Genomic DNA, 27,846 nt, shown 5'->3' with positions numbered 1-27,846 from the left:
TTATTAAACGATAAAAATTGTATTTACTTATCATAATCACATTGATGAAAGGTAGAGAGAGTTTATTATATGAAGAAATTTTTTAAAAATTATTTGACGACTACCTGAGAACAAAAATCAAATTTTTAAAGTGTTACAAAATTTTACTGGACTAAAATACTGAGTAGTCGGCCGAGGACGACTTATACATCATCTAATTCTTGTACAACTTAACATTCTAGTGAAATCAGTCCGCAAACACAGAACGCGATAATGAATAAAGAAATTGGAAGAACCGTGGTTTTTATAACAAGAATGTTAACCACATGGTGCATAATAGTGATTTGTGAAGGTTTCAATTTAGAAGAGAACGCTATTTGTAATAATAATTATATTATAGAAGGTAAATGGAATCATAATTAATACCAATTGTTTTATTATAACTAGAAGTTCCGGTTTTGTAAGTTATTAGAGAATGCGCGTGTTATTTTTTTTTTATAATTACTATGTTTTTATCGTTTTTCTTAAGGAGCGGTTCTATTGGAGGTTTATCTTGTCTGATAATTTCTATCACAACTATTTTTTAGGTTATTTCATATTTTCGCGGTCCCCTTTTGACTCTAGAAAATCGAAAAATCGGCATATCTTCGCGGTCTCTTCATTTTTTCGTTTTGAAAATCGAAAAATCGGCATGTTTTCGCGGTCCCCTCGTTTTTTGGTTTTAGAAAATCAAAAAATCGGCATATTTTCGCGGTCCCCTCGTTTTTTGACTCTAGAAAATCGAAAAATCGGCATATCTTCGCGGTCTCTTCATTTTTTCGTTTTGAAAATCGAAAAATCGGCATGTTTTCGCGGTCCCCTCGTTTTTTGGTTTTAGAAAATCAAAAAATCGGCATATTTTCGCGGTCCCCTCGTTTTTTGACTCTAGAAAATCGAAAAATCGGCATATCTTCGCGGTCTCTTCATTTTTTTCGTTTTGAAAATCGAAAAATCGGCATATTTTCGCGGTCCCCTCGTTTTTTGGTTTTAGAAAATCAAAAAATCGGCATATTTTCGCGGTCCCCTCGTTTTTTGACTCTAGAAAATCGAAAAATCGGCATATCTTCGTAGTCTCTTCATTTTTTGATTTTAGAAAATCGAAAAATCGGCATATCTTCGCGGTCTCTTCATTTTTTCGTTTTGAAAATCGAAAAATCGGCATATTTTCGCGGTCCCCTCGTTTTTTGGTTTTAGAAAATCAAAAAATCGGCATATTTTCGCGGTCCCCTCGTTTTTTGACTCTAGAAAATCGAAAAATCGGCATATCTTCGCGGTCTCTTCATTTTTTTCGTTTTGAAAATCGAAAAATCGGCATATTTTCGCGGTCCCCTCGTTTTTTGGTTTTAGAAAATCAAAAAATCGGCATATTTTCGCGGTCCCCTCGTTTTTTGACTCTAGAAAATCGAAAAATCGGCATATCTTCGCGGTCTCTTCATTTTTTCGTTTTGAAAATCGAAAAATCGGCATGTTTTCGCGGTCCCCTCGTTTTTTGGTTTTAGAAAATCAAAAGATCGGCATATTTTCGCGGTCCCCTCGTTTTTTGACTCTAGAAAATCGAAAAATCGGCATATCTTCGCGGTCTCTTCATTTTTTTCGTTTTGAAAATCGAAAAATCGGCATATTTTCGCGGTCCCCTCGTTTTTTGGTTTTAGAAAATCAAAAAATCGGCATATTTTCGCGGTCCCCTCGTTTTTTGACTCTAGAAAATCGAAAAATCGGCATATCTTCGTAGTCTCTTCATTTTTTGATTTTAGAAAATCGAAAAATCGGCATATCTTCGCGGTCTCTTCATTTTTTCGTTTTGAAAATCGAAAAATCGGCATATTTTCGCGGTCCCCTCGTTTTTTGGTTTTAGAAAATCAAAAAATCGGCATATTTTCGCGGTCCCCTCGTTTTTTGACTCTAGAAAATCGAAAAATCGGCATATCTTCGCGGTCTCTTCATTTTTTCGTTTTGAAAATCGAAAAATCGGCATATCTTCGCGGTCTCTTCATTTTTTCGTTTAGAAAATCAAAAAATCGGCATATTTTCGCGGTCCCCTCGTTTTTTGACTCTAGAAAATCGAAAAATCGGCATATCTTCGTAGTCTCTTCATTTTTTGGTTTTAGAAAATCGAAAAATCGGCATATCTTCGCGGTCCCCTCGTTTTTGGTTTTAGAAAATCAAAAAATCGGCATATTTTCGCGGTCCCCTCGTTTTTTGACTCTAGAAAATCGAAAAATCGGCATATCTCGCGGTCTTTTCATTTTTTGGTTTTAGAAAATCGAAAAATCGGCATATTTTCGCGGTCCCCTCATTTTTTGGTTTTAGAAAATCGAAAAATCGGCATATTTTCGCGGTCCCCTCGTTTTTTGGTTTTAGAAAATCAAAAAATCGGCATATCTTCGCAGTCTCTTCATTTTTTGGTTTTAGAAAATCGAAAAATCGGCATATCTTCGCGGTCCCCTCGTTTTTTGGTTTTAGAAAATCAAAAAATCGGCATATTTTCGCGGTCCCCTCGTTTTTTGACTCTAGAAAATCGAAAAATCGGTATATCTTCGCGGTCCCCTCGTTTTTTGGTTTTAGAAAATCAAAAAATCGGCATATTTTCGCGGTCCCCTCGTTTTTTGACTCTAGAAAATCGAAAAATCGGTATATCTTCGCGGTCCCCTCGTTTTTTGACTCTAGAAAATCGAAAAATCGGCATATCTTCGCGGTCTTTTCATTTTTTGGTTTTAGAAAATCGAAAAATCGGCATATTTTCGCGGTCCCCTCGTTTTTTGGTTTTAGAAAATCAAAAAATCGGCATATCTTCGCAGTCTCTTCATTTTTTGGTTTTAGAAAATCGAAAAATCGGCATATTTTCGAGGTCCCCTCATTTTTTGTTTTAGAAAATCGAAAAATCGGCATATTTTGATCCCTACTAATCCAATTTGTTTTTGCAGGTAGAAAGAGTAATGGGATGAGTAACCTTCTAATGAAAATTCTTCCGAACATAGCGATGCCATTTCTAGTTCAAAGCATAATACTGCCTTTAGTCTTGGGTGTCATGAAGCTTACATTACTGAATAGTTTGCTTCTAGGAAAACTAGGCATATTTCTGTGGATTATAAACATTATATACAAAAATAATAATCCAGATGGAGTACTTTACAGCCATGCTATTAATATTAACCATGGAAATTATCCATACAAACAAGGCGGGTATCCCAATAAACAGTCTGATACATATGGAAGAAAAAGCAAAAAAAGAAAGAAGTAATGAGAAATGATGAAATTTTCATTCGACCTAGTCAATATTTTCTAAACGCAATTTGTATTGTTTCAGTTTCAATTCCTCAATAAATATATTTGAAAGTAATTACCTAAATAGTTTTTTCAAACATTATGCAGCTTTGAAGGAAATAGGAAGTTTCAATTCAACAATATTATTCTTAGACGACGCCATCTGAAAGTTGTTCGTTCTGTATTCATTTATACACCGAAAGCTGCGTTTTGAGTGTTCCATGTAGTGAAAGTGACAGTTCCGTAACGCAAAACACTTTCGGAACGCTCTAGAGTAGACAACTTTCTTAAATGTCATTCTAGCCACTGCAATGTTGACAGTTGACAGTTTCACTTCGATGATTTTGTATAACCTTAAATGTTTAATTTCGCGAAGTTATTTGTTTTATCTAAATATGAATAACAATGAATCATGATGGAAAAGAAAACATCAGCGATACAGAGTTACTCGAATCTACGTCATCTGATCTCACCGAAGAAAGCAATGCGGCCGTTATTAATTCATTACCGGATAAATAAGGTACGAAAACAGTACGAGCAATTTATGAAGTGGTGTCACCAGAAAAAGGCTAAAACCCCAACAGCAAACGTAGTGCTTGCTTATTTTTCAGAAAAATCTAAAATCTGGAAAAGCTCTACTCTATTGTCTATATTCTCGATAATTAAAAGTATAAATGAAATGTTTATAATTCTCTATTATTATTTTCTTTTCTCAGTGTAGTTGAAGAAGTTTTGGATCTTATGCGTTGTCTGAAAAATGTGTACGCCGCGGCTGAAATACTACTTTGTTGGACGAGCCTGAAAATTGCGAGACGAACTAAGAACACGGAACATGGAATTTTCTGACTCACTAGTGACTATACCTGTTTGTTTTATTTTTTCTATTGCTAATACTTATCATTTGTATGTTAGCAATTCATTGATCAAATTTTTTAGGGCTCCCCTTTCTTATATCCCAAGTTCTTATTCTCACATTATATAGTCTTTCTTTTTGTTTTTTCTTGTCTTTTTTCTATCTTCGAAGAATCATCTTGGATGAATAAACTCTCTTATGCTTTTAATGTCAATCTTTGTTTATTGAGCAACTTTCATTTCTCTTCTTGATTGACCAGTCCTTCTCCCAACTTTATTAAGCTTTCCAACGGTGTCTTTATTTTCTTCTCTTTACAGGAAGGTTTCCATTGCATTTTGTAATTTATCTGGATTATTAGTCATTATTCGTACTTCCTGAACCACTATATTGTTTTTTTGTTCTCCAGTCGTTCCAGTTGATTGTCCATATTGTTTTTCTTATTATTATCTCCTTTATTGAATGGATTTTTCAATTTGTTATGACCAAAAATAGGGCTTGACCCAGCTTCCAGACGTTTACCCTATTTTTTCACGTAAAATCCAAGGATATCATCAAATATAGAACGATCCATTAAATGAATCTCATGTTTGTATTGTTTAAAAGATTCTAAGACATCCTGTATACCTCTATATAATTTTAATGGATAGCTTCAATCAATTTTGATATGACTACGAGGAAAAGTATTTTTAAAATTTCACCGTTTGCCCCTTTAGAGACCTTATTTCAATCAAATTGTATAATAAAAAAATCAGTCGACAATAATATTGTTTTATTGTAATTTAATATAATGGCAGATATATAAATACTATGTATACGCAAATTAAATATTTATTACGAAATTGTGTCAGTCGATAAATCAGTTGCACCAATACTCATCGACAACTTCTTCGCAAGTGTCGCATTTAACGGTGCAACACCAACTGAAAGTGCAGTTGCAATTCGTAGTTATCGTCCTCCGGGTCTGTTTAATGCGGTAGCCGCATTTCTTACACAAATTTTGACAACTACTCGTTTCAGATTTGGTGACGTTTACATTGTTTTTGGAACACATTCGACCTTTGGTACCGGGAATACCTGAAAAAAGGCTAATAGTTATTTATCGTGATCTAATATTAATTCCAAAATATTATGAGAGTCAAAAAATAACAAAATTAAGCTCGATTCCATCGGAAATGGTCATCATGACATATAAATTACCAACTACAGGCACAGAACTTTTCAATGATACTACTTATATATTAATTTTAATTTGTTTGTCGGTTATCAATGCTTAAAAGGTGCATGAAGTTTAGAGGTATGGAGTAGTTTTGTTTAACAAGTAACTGCAACAAATTGTTTTATGTATATACAGGTTGTCCCACCTGTTAAAGTTTAAACTACCTGTATATGGCAAAATACTCATAGTGAAATCATGAAAATTTATGAGTTTGGGTTTTCGAATACGATCTTTTTAACTAATATATTTTCTAAGATGGTCGACTTCCGGTTCTACCGGAAGTCGAATGTAACTTGTTATTTTTAGTGGAACACCCTATATATTAATACATTTTTGAAATTTACGCGAAATTTTAGTATACTTTTGTCTAAAAACTTTTTTCGAAAAATGCATATTTTTTGAGTTATTAATTTTTTTGTAAAAAATTTGAACGTTGCAGACCCTTATATATTATGTTTTTACAAAGATATCCTTAAATATATGGAAACGGTTTCTGTTCAGTTGCTTTAAGCAAGGTCAGACGTACTTAAATCTATGTTGGAAAATTTTTCATTTTATACAGGGTGGGTATAAAAAGTGCTGAAAGTTTAACTTTATAAATATCAAATTTCTTTATTTTTTTAAATAGAACCACTCCGCTTTTTCTATTTTAATGCATTCAGGGGTAACAAATGGGGCAAAAAAATAAAAAAGTAGGGGTGACAATTATTTGCGTAAGTGCACCGACACCTCATCACCTTCCTAGATTTCTGACCAACGCACAAAAATGGTATTTTTGCTTATAACTTTTTCCGACGTACCCGCACAAAAAAATCGTCGAGATCAAATTCATAGGAAATTTCACGCCCCACACGATGACGTAAGTCGATTTGTGAAATGAAAATTTTTTCGACTTGAAATTTTCCAAAGAATGAAAATTTTTTTCGAAAGGTCGTTTTTTTAACTGAAAACTGCTCTGAAAATAGCCGTATCGAGATCAAAATATAGGGAAACATAAATTGTCTGATATAGAAAATTTACGTTTTGCCAGATTCGGAAAATTCAAAATGGCGGCCGCAAAAATCGGTTTTATAAGTTTTTTTTCAATCGCGCGTCGTTTTGGAAATATAAACGATATCGAAACGCGATTTTTTGCAATCGATAGGCAAACAATTATAGTTTCAGGTATAAAATAAAAAAAAATCATAAATTTGTGTACATACCTTATTTTAAACATTGAAAAAAATTCAATTTTTGTCATTTTTTCTCTCATTTCTGTATTTAAAAATAAAATTGAACATTTTACTTAAATTTGAAATGAGTTTGGCGTTGAAAAACGCGTATTTCGAAATAAAAATTTTTTAAATACGATAATTAGAAGCCAAGATATAGAAGTTCAAAGTTCGCTTCATACTGTGACCGTACTATAAAAAATTTTCAAATTTTGATTGTTACCCCCTGTGTACTAATCAAATACAAATTTGATAGAACGTTGTGTCACTGGCTGCGTTTAAAAGATAATATCGAAAAAGAATGTGTAGAACCACACTCTCGGAGACCAAATTGAGCGAAAATATATGAGTATACTGTATATTGCACTTATGTACATCAAAAATTATGTATAATATGTTATATAAATTGATTTATGAATATAAATTTACGTGTAACAATCAGAATTTGAGAATTTTTAATAGTACGGTCACAGTATGAAGTGAACTTTGAGCTTCTATATCTTGGCTTCTAATTATCGTATTTAAAAAATTTTTTTTTCCAAATAAGCATTTTTTAATGCCAAACTCATTTCAAGTTTGAGTAAAATGTTTCGATATCGTTTATATTTCCAAAAGGACGCGCGATTGAAAAAAAACTTATAAAACCGATTTTTGCGGCCGCCATTTTGAATTTTCCGAATCTGGGAAAACGTACATTTTCTATATCAGACAATTTATGTTTCCCTATATTTTGATCTCGATACGGTTATTTTCAGTTAAAAAACGACCTTTAGAAAAAAAATTTTCATTCTTTGGAAAATTTCAAGTCGAAAAAATTTTCATTTCACAAATCGACTTACGTCATCGTGTCGGGCGTAAAATTTCCTATGAATTTGATCTCGACGATTTTTTTGTGCGGGTACGTCGGAAAAAGTTATAAGCAAAAATACCGTCGAATTTTAGTGTTTTCCAAATTTGCTTGCAAGCTGCGTTTTCGAGCTTTCACGGTATTTGGTCGGTGCTTTTATTTTATACCTAAAACTATAATTTTTTCTCTATAGATTGCAAAAAATCGCGTTTTGATATCGTTTATATTTCCAAAAGGACGCGCGATTGAAAAAAAACTTATAAATCCGATTTTTGCGGCCGCCATTTTGAATTTTCCGAATCTGGGAAAACGTACATTTTCTGTATCAGACAATTTATGTTTCCGTATATTTTAATTGCGATACGGTTATTTTCTAAGCAATTTTCAGTTAAAAAAACGACCTTTCGAAAAAAATTTTCATTCTTTGGAAAATTTCAAGTCGAAAAAATTTTCATTTCACAAATCGACTTACGTCATCGTGTCGGGCGTAAAATTTCCTATGAATTTGATCTCGACGATTTTTTTGTGCGGGTACGTCGGAAAAAGTTATAAGCAAAAATACCGTCGAATTTTAGTGTTTTCCAAATTTGCTTGCAAGCTGCGTTTTCGAGCTTTCACGGTATTTGGTCGGTGCTTTTATTTTATACCTAAAACTATAATTTTTTCTCTATAGATTGCAAAAAATCGCGTTTTGATATCGTTTATATTTCCAAAAGGACGCGCGATTGAAAAAAAACTTATAAATCCGATTTTTGCGGCCGCCATTTTGAATTTTCCGAATCTGGGAAAACGTACATTTTCTGTATCAGACAATTTATGTTTCCGTATATTTTAATTGCGATACGGTTATTTTCTAAGCAATTTTCAGTTAAAAAAACGACCTTTCGAAAAAAATTTTCATTCTTTGGAAAATTTCAAGTCGAAAAAATTTTCATTTCACAAATCGACTTCCGTCATCGTGTCGGGCGTAAAATTTCCTATGAATTTGATCTCGACGATTTTTTTGTGCGGGTACGTCGGAAAAAGTTATAAGCAAAAATACCGTCGAATTTTAGTGTTTTCCAAATTTGCTTGCAAGCTGCGTTTTCGAGCTTTCACGGTATTTGGTCGGTGCTTTTATTTTATACCTAAAACTATAATTTTTTCTCTATAGATTGCAAAAAATCGCGTTTTGATATCGTTTATATTTCCAAAAGGACGCGCGATTGAAAAAAAACTTATAAATCCGATTTTTGCGGCCGCCATTTTGAATTTTCCGAATCTGGGAAAACGTACATTTTCTGTATCAGACAATTTATGTTTCCGTATATTTTAATTGCGATACGGTTATTTTCTAAGCAATTTTCAGTTAAAAAAACGACCTTTCGAAAAAAATTTTCATTCTTTGGAAAATTTCAAGTCGAAAAAATTTTCATTTCACAAATCGACTTACGTCATCGTGTCGGGCGTAAAATTTCCTATGAATTTGATCTCGACGATTTTTTTGTGCGGGTACGTCGGAAAAAGTTATAAGCAAAAATACCGTCGAATTTTAGTGTTTTCCAAATTTGCTTGCAAGCTGCGTTTTCGAGCTTTCACGGTATTTGGTCGGTGCTTTTATTTTATACCTAAAACTATAATTTTTTCTCTATAGATTGCAAAAAATCGCGTTTTGATATCGTTTATATTTCCAAAAGGACGCGCGATTGAAAAAAAAACTTATAAAACCGATTTTTGCGGCCGCCATTTTGAATTTTCCGAATCTGGGCAAAACGTACATTTTCTGTATCAGACAATTTATGTTTCCGTATATTTTAATTGCGATACGGTTATTTTCAAAGCAATTTTCAGTTAAAAAACGACCTTTCGAAAAAAATTTTCATTCTTTGGAAAATTTCAAGTCGAAAAAATTTTCATTTCACAAATCGACTTCCGTCATCGTGTCGGGCGTAAAATTTCCTATGAATTTGATCTCGACGATTTTTTTGTGCGGGTACGTCGGAAAAAGTTATAAGCAAAAATACCGTCGAATTTTAGTGTTTTCCAAATTTGCTTGCAAGCTGCGTTTTCGAGCTTTCACGGTATTTGGTCGGTGCTTTTATTTTATACCTAAAACTATAATTTTTTCTCTATAGATTGCAAAAAATCGCGTTTTGATATCGTTTATATTTCCAAAAGGACGCGCGATTGAAAAAAAACTTATAAATCCGATTTTTGCGGCCGCCATTTTGAATTTTCCGAATCTGGGAAAACGTACATTTTCTGTATCAGACAATTTATGTTTCCGTATATTTTGATCTCGATACGGTTATTTTCAAAGCTATTTTCAGTTAAAAAACGACCTTTAGAAAAAAAATTTTCATTCTTTGGAAAATTTCAAGTCGAAAAAATTTTCATTTCACAAATCGACTTCCGTCATCGTGTCGGGCGTAAAATTTCCTATGAATTTGATCTCGACGATTTTTTTGTGCGGGTACGTCGGAAAAAGTTATAAGCAAAAATACCGTCGAATTTTAGTGTTTTCCAAATTTGCTTGCAAGCTGCGTTTTCGAGCTTTCACGGTATTTGGTCGGTGCTTTTATTTTATACCTAAAACTATATTTTTTTCTCTATAGATTGCAAAAAATCGCGTTTTGATATCGTTTATATTTCCAAAAGGACGCGCGATTGAAAAAAAACTTATAAATCCGATTTTTGCGGCCGCCATTTTGAATTTTCCGAATCTGGGAAAACGTACATTTTCTGTATCAGACAATTTATGTTTCCGTATATTTTAATTGCGATACGGTTATTTTCAAAGCAATTTTCAGTTAAAAAACGACCTTTCGAAAAAAATTTTCATTCTTTGGAAAATTTCAAGTCGAAAAAATTTTCATTTCACAAATCGACTTACGTCATCGTGTCGGGCGTAAAATTTCCTATGAATTTGATCTCGACGATTTTTTTGTGCGGGTACGTCGGAAAAAGTTATAAGCAAAAATACCGTCGAATTTTAGTGTTTTCCAAATTTGCTTGCAAGCTGCGTTTTCGAGCTTTCACGGTATTTGGTCGGTGCTTTTATTTTATACCTAAAACTATAATTTTTTCTCTATAGATTGCAAAAAATCGCGTTTTGATATCGTTTATATTTCCAAAAGGACGCGCGATTGAAAAAAAACTTATAAATCCGATTTTTGCGGCCGCCATTTTGAATTTTCCGAATCTGGGAAAACGTACATTTTCTATATCAGACAATTTATGTTTCCGTATATTTTGATCTCGATACGGTTATTTTCAGAACGGTTTTCAGTTAAAAAACGACCTTTCGAAAAAAATTTTCATTCTTTGGAAAATTTCAAGTCGAAAAAATTTTCATTTCACAAATCGACTTCCGTCATCGTGTCGGGCGTAAAATTTCCTATGAATTTGATCTCGACGATTTTTTTGTGCGGGTACGTCGGAAAAAGTTATAAGCAAAAATACCGTCGAATTTTAGTGTTTTCCAAATTTGCTTGCAAGCTGCGTTTTCGAGCTTTCACGGTATTTGGTCGGTGCTTTTATTTTATACCTAAAACTATAATTTTTTCTCTATAGATTGCAAAAAATCGCGTTTTGATATCGTTTATATTTCCAAAAGGACGCGCGATTGAAAAAAAACTTATAAATCCGATTTTTGCGGCCGCCATTTTGAATTTTCCGAATCTGGGAAAAAGTACATTTTCTATATCAGACAATTTATGTTTCCGTATATTTTAATTGCGATACGGTTATTTTCAAAGCAATTTTCATTTAAAAAACGACCTTTAGAAAAAAAATTTTCATTCTTTGGAAAATTTCAAGTCGAAAAAATTTTCATTTCACAAATCGACTTCCGTCATCGTGTCGGGCGTAAAATTTCCTATGAATTTGATCTCGACGATTTTTTTGTGCGGGTACGTCGGAAAAAGTTATAAGCAAAAATACCGTCGAATTTTAGTGCTTTCCAAATTTGCTTGAAGTTGCGTTTTCGAGCTTTCGCGGAATTTGTTCAGAAATCTAGCGATGAGGGTTCGGTGCTTAAAACAAATTTTCTTATTGATACACTTCAAAAAACTAATTAACCTCCAAAATCGCAATATATACTGTACCTTCCATCGTATTTTGTACGCAATAGTCTGGCGATGAATCTAAATAAATCAATTTACGTTTGGTGCCCCGTATTTCTTTTTCTTCGACGAATGGTCGAGTAGCTGAATTTCCTATTATAATATATCTTTGTATTTCGTCGCTAGTTACTCTAAGAGCCGTTTTATGCAAATTTTTCAATTTTTTACCAATTTTTACGAAAGGCGGTAGCACCATCCAGCATGTCTGTAAAGTACAAGCCCCCGTCGTACCGTGACATCTGCATTTTTTCTCCATCGAACGTTTAATTACCTGAAAATTACATCCATACACTACCGGTCGAAACATTTTGCTAATCCATAAATAAAACGTTGAAATAATATACTTTTAACAAATTTTTCGAAACGGTGTCTTACAAACCAAAATAATACCGTCAGTCATTTACTTATTTATATTTTGTCGGTGAATGCGACAAGTTAAAACTTGCTGATTTATTCTAATTTAGTCCCAAGAACATTTTATGATTCATACTTTTTAGACCGAGACATCTTTTCGTCTGTTTCGTACACGAATCGTTTCCGTTTTCGCAATTTCAGACTCGTAAGTTTTAAAATAAGTAAAATCAAGAAACTTTCCTCCTTAATTTAGACAAAAATAACCATTAAAAACACCTCGACGTACCGTGAACTACGATAAGAAAAAATATGCGTCCACCAGGAGCTTTAGCGATAGAAAACGCCTTCGGAAAACTACAACCGCTGAAGATGAACGTTTTGTATTGATCAGTAGGCCCAGAAACAGCAACTTAGATCAATGAATCTAGAAAACTAACTTTTACAATGACAAGGAAATTGATTGTGAAAGAATCCACGTGTGATCCCGACTGTAAAACACGGCGGAATTAAAAGAATTGGAAATGAAGAATGTACTGAAAGTAATAATTTGGCCGTCGCAGTCGCCCGACCTCAACCCGATTGAATTGAGATAAATTGGATAGGAAAGTCAGAAAAGCTACTTCTACTTAACATATTTCGAATATCCTGAAAAACGAATGGATCCAAATAGACCACGATTATTTTGAACGAATCAAAAATTTAAATATTGATATACGAGGAGGTGCCAAAAAGTAACGGGCCACGGGTGGAGCTTTTGTAGTACTGATTTCTGCCGCTACTCGTCGCTAGTTCAGTGCCGCGCGGGCCGTTGACCTGCCACGTTCGGTTCGTCACTACTGACCGTTTTTGCTGTTTCACTTCGTTTTTTATGATGGCAAATTCAAGTAAACAACGAGCCGCTGTGAAATTTTGCTTTCTACTCGGTAAAAACGCTGCCGAAACTGTTTTAACGTTGAAAACTGCTTACAAAGATGATGCTATTGGGAAAAATTCGAATGTATGCTGCCCAAATCGATGAAAATGTTGAAAGAATTCGGGAGATTGTGCGTACAGCCAAACGATAAACTGTCTGAAATCAGTGGAATATCCTGGAGCTCGGTTGGTTAAAAATAACATGGTTCCAATGCCCCTTATTCGCCTGACTTGGCTCCGTGCGACTTTTTCTTGTTTCCACGCGTGAAAAGGGACATGAAAAGTCGGCGATTCGAAAACATTGAAGACACCAAGGAAAGAACGATACAAAAGCATGCAGCCATCCATAAAAATGAGTTCAAACAATGTTTCGGACGGTGGAAACACCGCTGGGACAAATGTATTACTTGAATTCCGGTTATTTTTGGGTACCCCCTCGTATATATGGCGAGCAAAAACTTTCGGCGAGTGTTTGTTGTTTCGAACTTTTCTATTAAAATACTAACCTCAATTCCAACTTTTTGATTATGTCTGGATACGTAAGCTCTCGGATCTAATCCCTTATCCAAATCATGTAAAACTTTTTTTGTAATATCAACGGCTGTATGCGTATCGTCGGAGCAGCCTGGCCAATTTGGTATCATATTATGGTTGTTCGATGGTCCCAATGATATTTTTGAGTGATCAGAATCGGGAATGGATGTTCTATTACAACGACAACCTTCAATTTGACCGCGTGAACAATTTTTTGTTATTGCATAAACTATTCCGGCTGCTGTTAATGCTTGAACAAAAGCAGTTTCCTTCGTGGACGTTCTTTGCCTAGAAACACTATTTTTTTTTAGTTTAGAATCGTAATACAAAGTTGTGATAAAGTAGAGCACGGAATTTAGAAAAAGTGCGAACGTTCATTTTTTATAAAAATACAAAAACACGTCACATCAATACAACTCTAGATTATTCTTAAAATTAATAATTATAAAATATAAAATCATTCAACTTCATAAAATTATTGTAATTTTGTGTTTAATAAATTTAAATGTAGGTCTAAACTCACCATTAAATCAAAAAATCACATTTAAAATGGATAAATTAGATGAAACTTACCTATTAAATGCCGTTCTAGGACAGTTCCATTTGTCCCATTGAAATATTTCTTGGCACTGACTTAAAGCTAGCTCTAGTCCGTTAGTAGTACTTGTGACAATATTTGGATCTTTATACTAAAAAATTCATTTAATTAATAGTTATTTATAATACCGGATGTCCGCCGGGAAGGTATACTATTCCGTTTGGCCGCCATTTTGGTAAACATTAGCGTTGACAGTTCATATTTGACAGGCGTGATGTAGAGACGTGGTAAATTTATTATTATTAAAAATATTCGGTAAACCAACGTGTTTTAATACTAATAAACCCAAGTATGGACCACAAAGTACTGCGAAATCGACCGAAAACATTACTACTGCTCAAGAAAGTGTTTAAAACAATCCATCAACCTCAATTCGACGCCGTGCTCGGGAACTTGGTCTTCGAAGACAACTTTGGCCGCCATTTTGGTAAACATTAGCGTTGACACTTCATATTTGACAGGCGTGATGTAGAGACGTGGTAAATTTATTATTATTAAAAATATTCGGTAAACCAACGTGTTTTAATACTAATAAACCCAAGTATGGACCACAAAGTACTGCGAAATCGACCGAAAACATTACTGTTGCTCAAGAAAGTGTTCCATCAACCTTAATTCGACGCCGTGCTCGGGAACTTGGTCTTCGAAGACAACTTTGGCCATCATTTTGGACAAGGATTTGCATTTGTTACCATTTAAGATGGTAACTGTCATTGGGAAGCGATGTCGTGATACGATTGAAAACTTTTCGACGCGACGACTGCATGCTTTCAGCTTGATTAACATTTGGTATCAACAAGACGGTACTACATCGCATACAACCAGGTTTACAATGAAATTACTGCGAGACCTCTTTCCACAACAAATTATTTCAAGAAATGGTGATGTTGATTAGCCTCCACGGTCGCCTGATTTGACTGCACCGGATATCTTAAAAGCGGGGTTTATGCAAACAAACCAGAAACGCTGAAGCAACTCAAACAAAATATTCGTGATGAAATTAATGAAGTACCGAGTGAAATATGTGAGAATGTATCTGATTTATCCGAATTTATCTGATATTGCATTCCATACATAATAGCCGTCATTAAATAAAACATTTATCAATGTAAGATTCATTCTCTTTCATTTAATCAAAAATTATAAACAAAGTAGTATACCTTCCCAGCGGACATCCGGTATAAGTGATGTAAAATGAAATGAACAAACTGAATAATTTGACGAGCAGAATAAAATCATTTCTAATACCAATACTACCCTTTTTCGATGATGAAATTTTGGCGATTTTGGAATTACATTAAACTTCAGAAAGCATGATAGTCCGGTCAAATTAGACCAAAAAATGAGAATGAAGCTACATAAATTCTCATCAAGCTGAAAATCTGTGAAAATTGTTTAAAATACAATTGAAAATAAAATTTGAATGTTTCCCATCATTTCCGCATATGAAAAAAAATTTTATTCAAGGTCAAAAGTCGAAAAAATTAGTTTTTCGCGATTACCAGCAAAACGGTAAGTTTTATCATGAAAATACCTCAGACAAAAATTGTAGATCATAAAATTATCTACAAAAAACGTGTTAATACTTTTTTTCCTACGAGTCACCGTTTCTGAGATATAACGATTCAAAAAGTTGTAAAAGTTGCACGAGAAATACCAAAACTACAGAACAACATCGTCGAACTTAAACAACATTTTTGTCAATTGATAATTTCTTACAAATACTCACAACAAGTCTAGTTTCATTTCAATTTTGTAAGAAAAGTTTACTGCTGAAACCATTAAATACGACAACTTTTTGAATCATTATATCTCAGAAACAGTGGCTTGTTGGAAAAAAAGCGTTATAACGTTTTTTGTAGATAATTTTATGATCTACAATTTTCGTCAAAGGTATTTTTATGATAAAACACATCGTTTTGCTGAAAATTGCGAAAAACTCATTTTTTCAACCTTTGACCTTGAATAAAATTTTTCTCATACACGGAAATGATGGGGTACATTCAAATTTTATTTCCAATTGTATTTTAAACAATTTTACTGATTTTTAAATTGTTGGAAATTTATGTAACTTCGAATGTCTAAATTGACCGGACTATAATATTTTCGGTTATCGTGTACACATTTTTACCAAATGTACCATATTCTCAACTTTTAAAAACTGTTCAGAATGATAAACAGGTTTCTTTTGCAAGCGGCATTCTATTTGATATTTCTACGGCACCCTATAAACCGTAATTGTCGATTTTAAAATTATTCAAACTAGATGTTTCCGCTGATACAAGTAAGGAACTCATTGTATATTACAACGTGTTTCTCAAAAAATATTAAGACTTACTTAGAAATAATAAAGTACGAAAAGGTTCCGATTCAATTGTTATAGTCGAACCCAAACGGTTCGGACGTATTGAAAACAGGTATAAATAAGTGAGGAAGCCCATAATCTCTCAGAAAGAAACTTCTTTTATTACTAATATACTAATAAAATAAAATGGTAAGAATTTGCTTTATTGAACAACAGATGGCGTTAAATACTTCGTTTCAAATGAATATTTTATCACTCAAATTCAATATGAATCATGTAACTCAATAAACAATAGATTTTTTTATTTAATTTTTATATTATTTACCCTAATACCCCAAAATTATATATTTTTATAGCAAAACGAGCCATTTTTTATAACTTTTATCACTTTTACACTGAAACTTTAACTCTTCATCGCAGATATTTTCTTTTTAATCATAATTCATTGTTTCTCATTAATTTAGACATAAATTCCGAATCAAGGTTATGCAAAATCATCGAAATTAAACTGTCAACTGGTTAGAGTCATTCCAGAGCGTCCCCCACACCTGATGGTTGGTAGATATAACACATTTACTGAAACTGTCAACATTGAAGTGGCTAGAGCTACTCCAGAGCGTTCCGAAAGTGTTTTGCAGTACGGAACTGTCACTATCACTACATGGAACACTCGAAACGCAACTCTCGGTATGTAAATGAATCATAGAGACATTACCAATATCTCTATGATATGAATACAGAACGTCAACTTTCAGATGGCGTCGACTAACAATGACTACCATGAAGATATAAATGCTGATGATGGTTCGAGCAAAAAAAATAATTCTTTGAAGTGACGTTAATCAGTTTTGAAAAACTGTAAAAAGTAATTAATGAGTTTTCTATTCTTCATGGACGTGAGGTTGTTCAAGAATCAAAGATGTACTCTTGTACTTATAAAACCAGTATGAAACAACCTTGAGGAAAATGAAACATTTTAGAACAACTTCCACATATTTACCTTCGGCTGTTAGGAAGTTAAAAGCAGGTTAATCAGGTGAAAATATGATTTTACACACGATGTATGCATGTTATTTATAAAAATGTTATTTCATACGATAATACTATTCATTTGGTTCAAATTTATAAGAACGAAAAAGCTATAAATGATAAAAAAACACCCAAATAATTTGATTAAAATTTATAAAACTATTTTGCAAATTCTAATAAAACTACAAATAATTTAATATTTCAGATGTAATGACTAAAGAAAAAATTAATTTTTCTTATTAAAACAAAGTTCTAGTTTGATTTTATTCTTATTTTGATATTCATGATGATTGATTAATATAAATACGCAAATTGTCAGTGTCAATATCATATTTTGATAAAAACTTAGAATTTTTATCTATATTTTAAAAATTATTTGAAAAAAACTAATTTTGAAACAGAAAAGACCTAAAATCAAGAACATAAACGTATCGAAAGGTCTAAAAAACAAGAAATTGAAACTATTAATACTTTAACTGTCTACATTTTGACTAGACTAAAAGGTCATCAAAAAAAATAAAACGGCGTTAACAAACTATGGAATATTGAAAAAACTCATTATTTAGTTTACGTACATAGGCTGTGCATGATAAAAAAAAAGACCTAGCAATGTATGTTATAATTTCAATGCAATTATGAATAAACTAAATTGACCGAAATAGATTCAAACGTGAATACTTTCTCAATAACTGATTTTTTCAATTAGAAGAGACATTAAATCAGTACAATTTAATAACAAGAACGCATAATTTTATTATTTTTTTTTTAATATAAACGTCCAGAAGTTTTTAAATCACCTTTCTGGGAAACTATAACCGGAGTAGATCTGCTGGATGTTACAAACTAAGTAAGAACAATCTACGAATGCTAACAAGAGTTCTATCGGAGCACTGTCGCTTGGATGGACACCTGAAGATGCTTAACCTAGACTAGATAATGCGACGTGCAGATTTTGTTGCCTTTATCCACATTCTCTCGAAGCATGAAACACTCCAAGGAAGGAACTCCAGAACACTACACCTGGCAGCGTATGAAATAGAAGACGAAGATCTCTGGCAATTAGAGCCACTCCTTATTCAAGACTTTTTAGAAAAAGTGAGATTAGTAGGATCCTTGGGGTCGCAGTATATACCAGACACCAAATCTATATATAGATATCACTTCCAGAATTTCTCTGATTTAGTATTTTTACCCAACGAAATATATTGATATTCAGTGGAGGATTTGCAGATTTACACATAAAGGCTATTTATCTTGAGCCCCCTCTGCTGACCTCAGAAATTCGATACCATGGTACACAATTATTTAAATTTTCATTTTTTGTGAATAAAATTTCAATTTTGCAATATGAGTACTAACGTTTCTTGTTAGATAACGTCTTAAGTTGAATTATGCTGTAGCTTCACTTTGAATTCGCGAAATCATTAATTTAGTCCGGTCAAATTATACCAAAAAATAAGAGAGAAGCTACATAAATTGCCATCAAGCTGAAAATCAATAGAATTGTTTAAAATACAATTGAAAATAAAATTTGAATGTTTCCCATCATTTCCGCATATGGAAAAAAAATTTATTCAAGGTCAAAGGTCGAAAGAATTAGTTTTTCGCGATTACCAGCAAAACGGTGAGTTTTATCATAAAAATACCTCAGACAAAAATTGTAGATCATAAAATTATTTATAAAAAACGTATTAATACTTTTTTTCCTACGAGTCATCGTTTCTGAAATATAACGATTCGAAAAATTGTAATCGTCAAAAATTGAAACTCCACCTGAAAAAACTATTTTCTTCCAAAAAGTCAACATCAATGTGAAATCTACCACCATACCACCACCACTATAAGGGATGTAGTGCTAAATGCGGTTGCAAAAAGTCTGATTGTTTTGTAGACCTTGTCAAGGCTCTGATATTGAATCGCCAACAATGGAGTGGACTTATTTAAAATTTTTTTTTTTTCAATTTAAATCGTTTTTATGTTTCCAATTATTTTGCAATAATTTCAAAGTGAACATGACCGCAACAGACCCGTGGATAAGCCTTCTGGGGAAACCACAGCTTTTACAACTTTTTGAATCACTATATCTCAGAAACGGTGACTCGTAGGAAAAAAAATATTAATACGTTTTTTGTAGATAATTTTATGATCTACAATTTTTGTCTGAAGAATTTTCATGATAAAACTTACCGTTTTGCTGGTAATCGCGAAAAACTCATTTTTTTGACGTTTAACCCGGAATAAAATGTTTTCCACGCAAGGGAATGATGGGGGAACTTTAAAATTTTATATTTAATTACATTTCAAATAATTTTACCAATTTTCCCCTTTATGGGAATTTATGTAACTTCGAATGTCTAAATTGACCGGACTAATTATATGAAATTCAGTATCTTCCTCTTTTATTGAATTATATATACCCCCCCTAATGTATCAAAGAATTTTCCTTGATTTTAAACGATATTTGTAGCAAAATAAACGAAGAAAATTGTATAAAATTTGAATTATAATAGTCTAGTTAAATTATTCTTCAAGTATCCCAAAATAAACCAACGCAATCAAATGAAGAATTATGAGGAAATGTCCGCTAAATATATCGAAAATCAATGAAAAATGTTGATTACAAATTTCAAAATTTTGACGTCAGAATTGCGATGTTGCCAATAACATAGCTTCGAGCTTCACATACAAAAAACGTGATAAATACAAATACTCACAATATTAGAAGCTATATTCCTGATTTTCATGAAAATTTCCCTGGTTTCAGACATCTGAAACGGATCACTTATCACTAGAATTAATAGAAAAAAATAAAAACCTCTACTAATACACTTCATCTTATTTAATATTTATAACTTAAAACGTTGAATGATTTCGTATGAATGGTGATCAAAGTTGAAAAATTTACCTCCATTTATTAAAAGTGGTGAAACAACCCTCACAACCCTCCCAACTTTCACTCCTCCGCCAATCCGAACAAAGCTTATTATTACAAAATTATTCTAAAAATAATCATAAAATTTACCTGAATTATAACGTTTTCCGGTTATTTATTCCTTCTATGAACCATAAAATTTTACTCCAACAAATCTATATTTAAATCAACATTAGGTAGAATAAAAGTTTAAAGTATGAATCATAGAAAAACTGGAAAACCTGATCTATACTCAATATACTCATGAACTTAGCACATAAGAATCAAATGTGTGTGTGTGTCAAATTTTGAAACATACCACAAATTATTTTTTAGACGACGCCATTTAAAAGTTGTTCGTTCTGTATTCATTTACATACCAAAAGTTGCGTTTTGAATGTTCCATGTAGTGACAGTTGACAGTTACGTACTGCAAAACACTTTCGGAACGTTCTGGAGTGGCTCTAGCCACTTCAATGTTGACAGTTTCAGTAAATGTGTTATATCTACCAACCATCAGGTGTGGGCTAGCTAAACGCGGTCGTGGTGGCCTCTGCTACACTCAAGAGTCACAGATGTGATATTCAAGGAAGTTACCGTTTGGATATGTCAAAATATACGATCAAGGTCACGATGATTGCTATCAATCGCTTTTTCATTAGGTACCAAACAAGGATGATGTTTTGATTGTTTTAAAAAAGTTCTGCTGGTGTACCATTCAGAATTGACCATTCTACGTTTTTTTTTATGGAATTTCTGTTAGATTTGGTTCTTCTTAAAAGACCCATACAATCGAATGTTATTTAGTTTCGGGTTCAAATACATAGACGTATGATTCATCGCCTGTCACGTCTTTTGAAGCACTGCGATTGAATTTTTGCATTTCTTTGCACCTGTGTTTGATCAATTGTCAAATCTTTTCGACAGCCAAATATCAATTTATGTACAACATCGATATTTTCTGGTACAACTGCCGATTTCGGACGACCTTCAACTCGTAGCGAAGTGCGACAAAGATTGAGTTCGGAAAACCAGCAAAACTCGGTGGATTGAGACGGTGCTTGATCACCGAAATTCGAAGCGACTTGATCGGCACACTGTTGTTGGTTTAATCCACGTCGAAATTCCATTTTTTTTTTTTCCAAGATGAATGTTTCAAATATCTGTAAACAACTCAAACAGCACCACAGTACGGCAAATCGTTTTGAGTACGTTCACCATAAAAAATGTCAAACTTTATAATGGCGATGTCATATTTGACATATTCACATCAATGTTGCCATATTTCAACGTGACTTCCACGCCCAGATATACTCGCTGGGGAGAAAGATTTTACTGCCAGGTTCAAGAAACCGACGTAAAGATCTGCCTTGAGAAGTATGAGCTTTTGAACACAAAGGCTTCAACCCAACCAATATTGAAGCTGAACTAGATTCTACTCTGGGTGATGCTATTCGTTATTTATATTAAAATATTAGAAACCAGAATTTAAACGAGTCCGTACGATCTGCGATGACCAGTGGTCGACCAGAAATGTTGAAGAAAATCCAACAATGCGGTACCTGATGATCGTCGACTGATCTAAACTGTTTTTGATCAACTTTGGATCACCTATAAATCGAATTGCTCTCTTCTGTATTGAATCGAGTATTCTTGGGAGCCAAGCTCCATATATGCGAACAATACTCCAAATATGGACGAATCTGGGCCTTGAAGAAGATTAGAAGCAGTTGGGGAGTATAAAGTTTTTTGGTCTTAAAGAGGACTGAAGCTGCCTTGAATAATTTTGCCACGTGACTCTACCAGGACATATTGTTAATACCCAACAAGCGAATTTGCGGTGATGGTGATATTTTATGTTCAGATGTGACCAAACCTTGAGTTGCAATACCAGACATCTTTGTGGAAACAACAGCCCAGGTTTTTGCTGCACAAAACTCAATCAGATTGCTTCCACTCCACTCCAGAACGTTACTAAGACCAGGTTTTGTCGAGTAGATCATTGATGTACAGGAAAAATGAGATTAAGTAACAAGTTACATCTATGGGGGACACCAATATTGACCTTGAACCTTTCTAAGGTGTGTTCAATGGCACCAAACCATGAGTTGCAATGTCAGTCATCTTTGTAGAAACAACAGCCCAGGTTTTTGCTACACAAAACTCAATCAGATTGCTTCCACTCCACTCCAGAACGTTACTAAGACCAGTTTTGTCGAGTAGATCATTGATGTACAGGAAAAATGAGATTAAGTAACAAGTTACATCTATGGGGGACACCAATATTGACCTTGAACCTTTCTAAACTGTGTTCAATGGCACCAAACCATGAGTTGCAATGTCAGTCATCTTTGTGGAAACAACAGCCCAGGTTTTTGCTACACAAAACTCAATCAGATTGCTTCCACTCCACTCCAGAACGTTACTAAGACCAGTTTTGTCGAGTAGATCATTGATGTACAGGAAAAATGAGATTAAGTAACAAGTTACATCTATGGGGGACACCAATATTGACCTTGAACCTTTCTAAGGTGTGTTCAATGGCACCAAACCTTGAGTTGCAATACCAGACATCTTTGTGGAAACAACAGCCCAGGTTTTTGCTGCACAAAACTCAATCAGATTGCTTCCACTCCACTCCAGAACGTTACTAAGACCAGTTTTGTCGAGTAGATCATTGATGTACAGGAAAAATGAGATTAAGTAACAAGTTACATCTATGGGGGACACCAATATTGACCTTGAACCTTTCTAAGGTGTGTTCAATGGCACCAAACCATGAGTTGCAATGTCAGTCATCTTTGTAGAAACAACAGCCCAGGTTTTTGCTACACAAAACTCAATCAGATTGCTTCCACTCCACTCCAGAACGTTACTAAGACCAGTTTTGTCGAGTAGATCATTGATGTACAGGAAAAATGAGATTAAGTAACAAGTTACATCTATGGGGGACACCAATATTGACCTTGAACCTTTCTAAACTGTGTTCAATGGCACCAAACCATGAGTTGCAATGTCAGTCATCTTTGTGGAAACAACAGCCCAGGTTTTTGCTACACAAAACTCAATCAGATTGCTTCCACTCCACTCCAGAACGTTACTAAGACCAGTTTTGTCGAGTAGATCATTGATGTACAGGAAAAATGAGATTAAGTAACAAGTTACATCTATGGGGGACACCAATATTGACCTTGAACCTTTCTAAGGTGTGTTCAATGGCACCAAACCATGAGTTGCAATGTCAGTCATCTTTGTAGAAACAACAGCCCAGGTTTTTGCTACACAAAACTCAATCAGATTGCTTCCACTCCACTCCAGAACGTTACTAAGACCAGTTTTGTCGAGTAGATCATTGATGTACAGGAAAAATGAGATTAAGTAACAAGTTACATCTATGGGGGACACCAATATTGACCTTGAACCTTTCTAAACTGTGTTCAATGGCACCAAACCATGAGTTGCAATGTCAGTCATCTTTGTGGAAACAACAGCCCAGGTTTTTGCTACACAAAACTCAATCAGATTGCTTCCACTCCACTCCAGAACGTTACTAAGACCAGTTTTGTCGAGTAGATCATTGATGTACAGGAAAAATGAGATTAAGTAACAAGTTACATCTATGGGGGACACCAATATTGACCTTGAACCTTTCTAAGGTGTGTCCAATGGCACCAAACCTTGAGTTGCAATACCAGACATCTTTGTGGAAACAACAGCCCAGGTTTTTGCTGCACAAAACTCAATCAGATTGCTTCCACTCCACTCCAGAACGTTACTAAGACCAGTTTTGTCGAGTAGATCATTGATGTACAGGAAAAATGAGATTAAGTAACAAGTTACATCTATGGGGGACACCAATATTGACCTTGAACCTTTCTAAACTTTGTTCAATGGCACCAAACCATGAGTTGCAATGTCAGTCATCTTTGTGGAAACAACAGCCCAGGTTTTTGCTACACAAAACTCAATCAGATTGCTTCCACTCCACTCCAGAACGTTACTAAGACCAGTTTTGTCGAGTAGATCATTGATGTACAGGAAAAATGAGATTAAGTAACAAGTTACATCTATGGGGGACACCAATATTGACCTTGAACCTTTCTAAGGTGTGTTCAATGGCACCAAACCTTGAGTTGCAATACCAGACATCTTTGTGGAAACAACAGCCCAGGTTTTTGCTGCACAAAACTCAATCAGATTGCTTCCACTCCACTCCAGAACGTTACTAAGACCAGTTTTGTCGAGTAGATCATTGATGTACAGGAAAAATGAGATTAAGTAACAAGTTACATCTATGGGGGACACCAATATTGACCTTGAACCTTTCTAAGGTGTGTTCAATGGCACCAAACCATGAGTTGCAATGTCAGTCATCTTTGTAGAAACAACAGCCCAGGTTTTTGCTGCACAAAACTCAATCAGATTGCTTCCACTCCACTCCAGAACGTTACTAAGACCAGTTTTGTCGAGTAGATCATTGATGTACAGGAAAAATGAGATTAAGTAACAAGTTACATCTATGGGGGACACCAATATTGACCTCGAACCTTTCTAAGGTGTGTTTAACGATAAAAACATGGTTGGATCGGTCTTTGAGAAAGCTAATCGATAAATTACGACAATAACCGGTACAATTTTAATTTATTTAGAAGGTTGGCATGCCACACCTTGTCAAAAGCCTTCCGATTGCTCGGTACTCCCCATATTTGTCTAAAGCTTCAGTCCATAAGTTGGTGACATAGGCCAGGAGTTCCCTGGTTGATATATGTTTGCAGAAGCTGTGTTGATGGTCGCTGATGATGTAGTCTCAAGATTTGCTCGGAAACGACTTTCTCCATTTCCTTGGTAATGGCTGCGTTTAAAGCAACCGGAAGGTAGTTGTTGGGAACGGTCTTTTATCTTTTATTTTCGGTGTGGATTGAACCCGAGCAAATTTCCAATCTGCAGGGAAGAGACCTCTTTTATACGATAGGGAAAAGAGTTTGCATCACGGTAACAGGTAATATCTAATACCTATTTACAATATTTTATCTTTATGCATAATAATGAATCATTACATTTCCAATACCGTGAAATATTCGAAATTGTTGCGTTGGAATTTTTGTAGTCTTTTTATTTATTTTATTACCTGCGATCAGATGATTTTGGAAAGAACTTTTATGACTGTCGGTAGTTTATTACTCGATGGAAACACGCTGCTTATTTTTGGCTGGCTAACAAAGGCGCAAAGGTCTTAGAAGTTTTTACAGTACAACCGACAATACATATCAGGTTTTGTTATATACCTGTGTTGAAGAAATAAGTAATGATAAAATATTTAGTATTCACGTTTTGTTACATATTACTACACCTTCGTTTACAAGATAGGTACACACCACATTTTATTGATACGGCCGTATTTTTTCAAAGTAGAAACTCTTTCTAATAAAGTGGCAAATAATTATTAACCACATAACTTTAGTAGGAACTTTTGATTGTCGAATAAATGTTTACCGTTTCTTCACCCTAGTTGATTTAAATCCGAACTAACTAATATGTCATGTGTCACTTTATTATGTATTTAACAAATTGTCTTTAGTACAGTGAACCAAGCAAATCACCTCGCAATTTTCATCGATTAGTTTGAAATTTTGACAGAAGTTTAAAAATTGATGCAAATAACCAGGGCCGGATTTAGCTAGGGGCTTGGGGGGCTATAGTCCGGGCCCCATCATTTTTTGATGTTTTGATACCTCAAATCTAACGTATTGAAATTATTTTGTGAATTTTTTCATACAAAAGTGGGCCCCGTCAATATTTTAGCCCCGGGCCTTATAAATCTTAATCCGGCACTGCAAATAACAACCTGATTTGATTTAAAATTTCGAAATACCACCGGAAATCGATAGAGAATTGAATTTTATGAAGAAAATGCGGAATGAAGTTTTTTATTTAACTCGATTATTTCTGAGTTATAAAAAAAAAAAGTTTTTCAACATTTTTTCACGAAAAACTGGAAAATTACGCATTTTCTGGAAAAAAATATTCTTATCAAAATTGAAGCTTTTAAAAAAACAAAGAAATTAGTCGGTTCAAATTAAATTTTTTAAATAATATTCAGCAACTTATGAGTCACTGAAAGCCAAATTTTTTTTCGTAAATTTATGCAGAGATTTGAGCTCAAATAACGGAAAAACGATCAATTTTTCATAAAAAATTGTGATATTTTTAAAGTAATTTTTCAGACCTCTAAAATGAGCTTCTATAAAATCGTCTAGCATGAAAATTAAGCGAGTTATGACAAAAATAAGTTAGTAATTTGAAAAAAAAAATGTCTTTTCAGTCGACGGTGATCCAGTACCGCTTTGAGGATTTTCTGCAACATTTCTGGAGTCGTCACTTCATTTGGTCGACCAGTGCCGGTCTTTGCAGGTCGTCCAGTCTCGTCTAAACTTTGCTACTCAATAGTTCAGTGTTTATAACGAAGGAGCAGTCTCGCCAAGAGTATAATCTAGTTCAGCTTTTATATTGGTGGGGCCACAGCCAAAACATATGCTGAATAGACTGTCTACTTTCTATTACAGTGGTATTTTTCAAGCAGCTATCGCCATCTCTAGATTAGATCAGTCCAGGTACTTCTGGGACCATCCTAGTAGCTATATACTTTTTCAACTTTTCTCCCATAAGACATACTCCTTCTCTCTACCCCCATGAGACATACTCCTTCTTCTCTCTACCCCCATAAGACATACTCCTTCTTCTCTCTACCCCCATAAGACATACTCCTTCTTCTCTCTACCCCCATAACAGATACTTCATCTTCTCTCTACCCCCATAAGACATACTCCTTCTTCTCTCTACCCCCATAACAGATACTCTATCTTCTCTCTACCCCCATAAGACATACTCCTTCTTCTCTCTACCCCCATAACAGATACTCTATCTTCTCTCTACCCCCATAAGACATACTCCTTCTTCTCTCTACCCCCATAACAGATACTTCATCTTCTCTCTACCCCCATAAGACATACTCCTTCTTCTCTCTACCCCCATAACAGATACTCTATCTTCTCTCTACCCCCATAAGACATACTCCTTCTCCTCTCTACCCCCATAATTTTGAAAGTTATGTTTAGTATCGCTTTTGTCTGCTTTTTCTGTGGTGTTGTACTGAAGTTTTCGGCCTTTTGTTTTTTTTTTTTGGTTAATAATTTTCTCAACGTATAATATATTGAACAATCTAACGACTTGTCAAAATCAGCTACCTTTCAGCTTGCCTTTGCTTTTACCGTTAGCTTTTGTGGTTTGTGAACTTATTTGATCGATTTTAGACATTATTTCCAGATTTAATGCGAAATTAAAGACTTGCTACGAAAATAAGTGCGGAATTTTCTCCCGGAAAGTGGCTTGGTCGCAAGTATATTGGAAACTTTTGGAAAATAAGTGGAATTAAGACTAAAGCTCTTTGCATCTAATAAAACTCCACCTGAAGCTTAAGTTTGTCCTAGTACCTTTCAACTGCCACTGGGTTATCATTTTGCAACCTACTGATATTTGATAAAACGCAGAGTAGAAATTAACGTCAAAAAAACTCCCAAAGAATAAGCACAAAAAAAGTACAAGTGTCTTAAATGTTGTAAATTGCTTGAAATCTTACCTGCAGACTAATTTAAAAAAAACTGCTAAAATACTCGGTTTCAGCTGTATTACTT

General features: G+C 34.1%; 2 protein-coding genes across 2 annotated transcripts; one reads left to right on the top strand and one right to left on the bottom strand.

Moving 5' to 3' along the window:
- The first annotated feature begins 237 nt into the window (after positions 1-237).
- On the top strand, positions 238-3,331 carry LOC130895266 (uncharacterized). The gene is made up of 2 exons (XM_057802488.1): positions 238-382; positions 2,943-3,331. The coding sequence occupies exons 1-2, from the start codon at positions 253-255 to the stop codon at positions 3,257-3,259; spliced, it is 447 nt and encodes a 148-aa protein (XP_057658471.1). The 5' UTR covers positions 238-252; the 3' UTR covers positions 3,260-3,331.
- A 1,558-nt stretch (positions 3,332-4,889) lies between these two features.
- Positions 4,890-27,469, bottom strand: LOC130895824 (protein Wnt-8a-like). Its single transcript, XM_057803375.1, has 6 exons — positions 27,400-27,469; positions 19,959-20,032; positions 13,886-14,001; positions 13,285-13,600; positions 11,495-11,783; positions 4,890-5,209 (listed from the first exon to the last, which is right to left on the bottom strand). The coding sequence occupies exons 1-6, from the start codon at positions 27,467-27,469 to the stop codon at positions 4,992-4,994; spliced, it is 1,083 nt and encodes a 360-aa protein (XP_057659358.1). The 3' UTR covers positions 4,890-4,991.
- Between the last annotated feature and the right edge of the window lie 377 nt (positions 27,470-27,846).

This window comes from Diorhabda carinulata, chromosome 6, assembly GCF_026250575.1.
Source record: "Diorhabda carinulata isolate Delta chromosome 6, icDioCari1.1, whole genome shotgun sequence".
Classification (NCBI taxonomy): domain Eukaryota; kingdom Metazoa; phylum Arthropoda; class Insecta; order Coleoptera; family Chrysomelidae; genus Diorhabda; species Diorhabda carinulata.
This window is presented reverse-complemented; position numbering and strand designations above follow the sequence as displayed.

Coding starts and splice junctions, on each gene's coding strand:
- LOC130895266 (XM_057802488.1), top strand. CDS start 253: ATGAATAAAGAAATTGGAAGAACCGTGGTTTTTATAACAAGAATGTTA. Junction 383..2,942: donor TAATAATTATATTATAGAAG/GTAAATGGAATC, acceptor TTGTTTTTGCAG/GTAGAAAGAGTAATGGGATG.
- LOC130895824 (XM_057803375.1), bottom strand. CDS start 27,469: ATGTCTAAAATCGATCAAATAAGTTCACAAACCACAAAAGCTAACGGT. Junction 11,784..13,284: donor ATCAAAAAGTTGGAATTGAG/GTTAGTATTTTA, acceptor TGTAATTTTCAG/GTAATTAAACGTTCGATGGA. Junction 5,210..11,494: donor CGTACAAAATACGATGGAAG/GTACAGTATATA, acceptor GCCTTTTTTCAG/GTATTCCCGGTACCAAAGGT.